The sequence below is a fragment of the Cariama cristata genome, unplaced genomic scaffold (assembly GCF_000690535.1).
Source record: "Cariama cristata isolate BGI_N322 unplaced genomic scaffold, ASM69053v1 scaffold555, whole genome shotgun sequence".
In the NCBI taxonomy this organism is placed as follows: Eukaryota; Metazoa; Chordata; class Aves; order Cariamiformes; family Cariamidae; genus Cariama; species Cariama cristata.
The window spans coordinates 55065-56612 of NW_009615565.1; the positions used below are offsets into that span (position 1 = coordinate 55065).

General features: G+C 38.0%; 1 protein-coding gene across 1 annotated transcript in view; it reads right to left on the reverse strand.

The window, feature by feature from the left end:
* Nucleotides 1–302: 302 nt before the first annotated feature.
* The window catches only part of PDSS1 (prenyl (decaprenyl) diphosphate synthase, subunit 1), a 21667-nt gene continuing 20421 nt past the window's right edge, over nt 303–1548 (reverse strand). The window contains exon 10 of the mRNA XM_009699833.1: nt 303–811. Coding sequence (XP_009698135.1) covers nt 671–811 — 141 coding nt within the window. The 3' untranslated portion in view covers nt 303–670. The remainder of the gene's footprint in view (nt 812–1548) is intronic.

A 1548-nucleotide genomic window follows, 5' to 3' on the forward strand; every position in this document is an offset into this window, starting at 1 on the left:
GCTTTGACTGGCTGTTGAATCATTCATTTTTAGTGTGAGTTAGAAGTACTGAGCCTTTCCTTTGCTGAAGTGTAGCAATCTCAGTTTCTGCATCTTGTTAACAGCTAGCAAGTAGCAACCAATAGCACACCTGTATTTCATTATGAACTGGAAACTTCTCATTGATGTATATAACCAATGAAAGTCTACATATAGTCCTTTATAATAAACCAATTTCCATTTATACAATGCCAGGTACTTCTGTAGTTTAACAGCCAGGAAAGCGTTCAAACCATCTCTCTTGACAGGAGTCTACCAGATAGTAACATGCATGCTCTGTTTATTAGTGTGAACAAGTGAAATTTGGAACAACTTCAGCTCTTATACACTGATTTGTATTTATTCTCATTGTGGCCTTTCTGCATCAACATGTAAACATCTTCCCCACCCCCCACAATTAATAGCCCCCACTAAAACAATTGTACAGCACAGTTTGATTTGCTCTGATTTGTATAGCTTCCCACAATAAAACACTTTAAACTTTTGTTTTTTTAAAAAAAAGTAGAACTTCCAAAAAAAAATTTTTCTAAAAAAATAATTTTTGGTAGCCTGTGTTGGAAGCAAGTAACTTTTGAAGTAAATTTAGGCACAGTCTGGTAAGTAGCTGCCAGAACGAGTGGAAGGAGTTCTCTCACTTGTCTCGCATGAGTACCATTTCCGTCAGTTGAATGAGGGCTTCTCTTTCAGGGGATGGCCGTAGCTTACTGATCTCTCTTGTAGCTTCATGGCAGTAGCGCTGGGCGAGGTAGGTTGTTTGCTGCACACCGTCACTCTTGCGTAAGAAGACAGTTAAAGGTAATGGGTAACTGGTCAGCCTCCCTCCTGCCTTTTGCCTCTTCCAGTTACAGGGGGAAGTTTTACGGTCAATAAGGACCCTGAATACTTAATTATATTCTGAAGGGGAAAGGAAAAGGATTCATTCTGTATTCATTGAATCCTACATCTCTTCCCCAAAATGTCAAAATACTAAAACTCATCCATGTTAAACTTAAGTATACTTACAAAACAACACTGGTATTAATAACATACTATTCAGTAGGATTAGAAACTAATGGTTTAACCCCTCCCCTCCTGCCCTAAATACAGACATTAAAAAAAAAAAACTATCCTGCTACAAGAGGTATTAATTTTGCACAGACAATTATTCAGTCTCTTCAGGCCAGAGTTGATTAAAACTGATATGAAGTGTGCACTGCAGTTACAAGACTGACTGGTAACTACATGCTGCTTATGCCAGTTGTTGGATACAGCTGCTCTTCAGCTGAAGGAACTGAATTTATGTATGAGCTTTTTAGTTTTATTACATGGATTTTATGCTATTGGAGGGGAAAAAAAAAAAAAGCAGCTCTTCAGTACTTAGCATTTCTGCTAAAACACTGCTACTAAGACAGCTGAAGAGTACTAACTTGGTATTGGACACAGCATGCTAACTTAACATTTATCTGAAAATGTAGCCCTGCTATTTTACTTCAAAGGCAAGGAATTGCAGACTGACTTAAGCAGGAACAG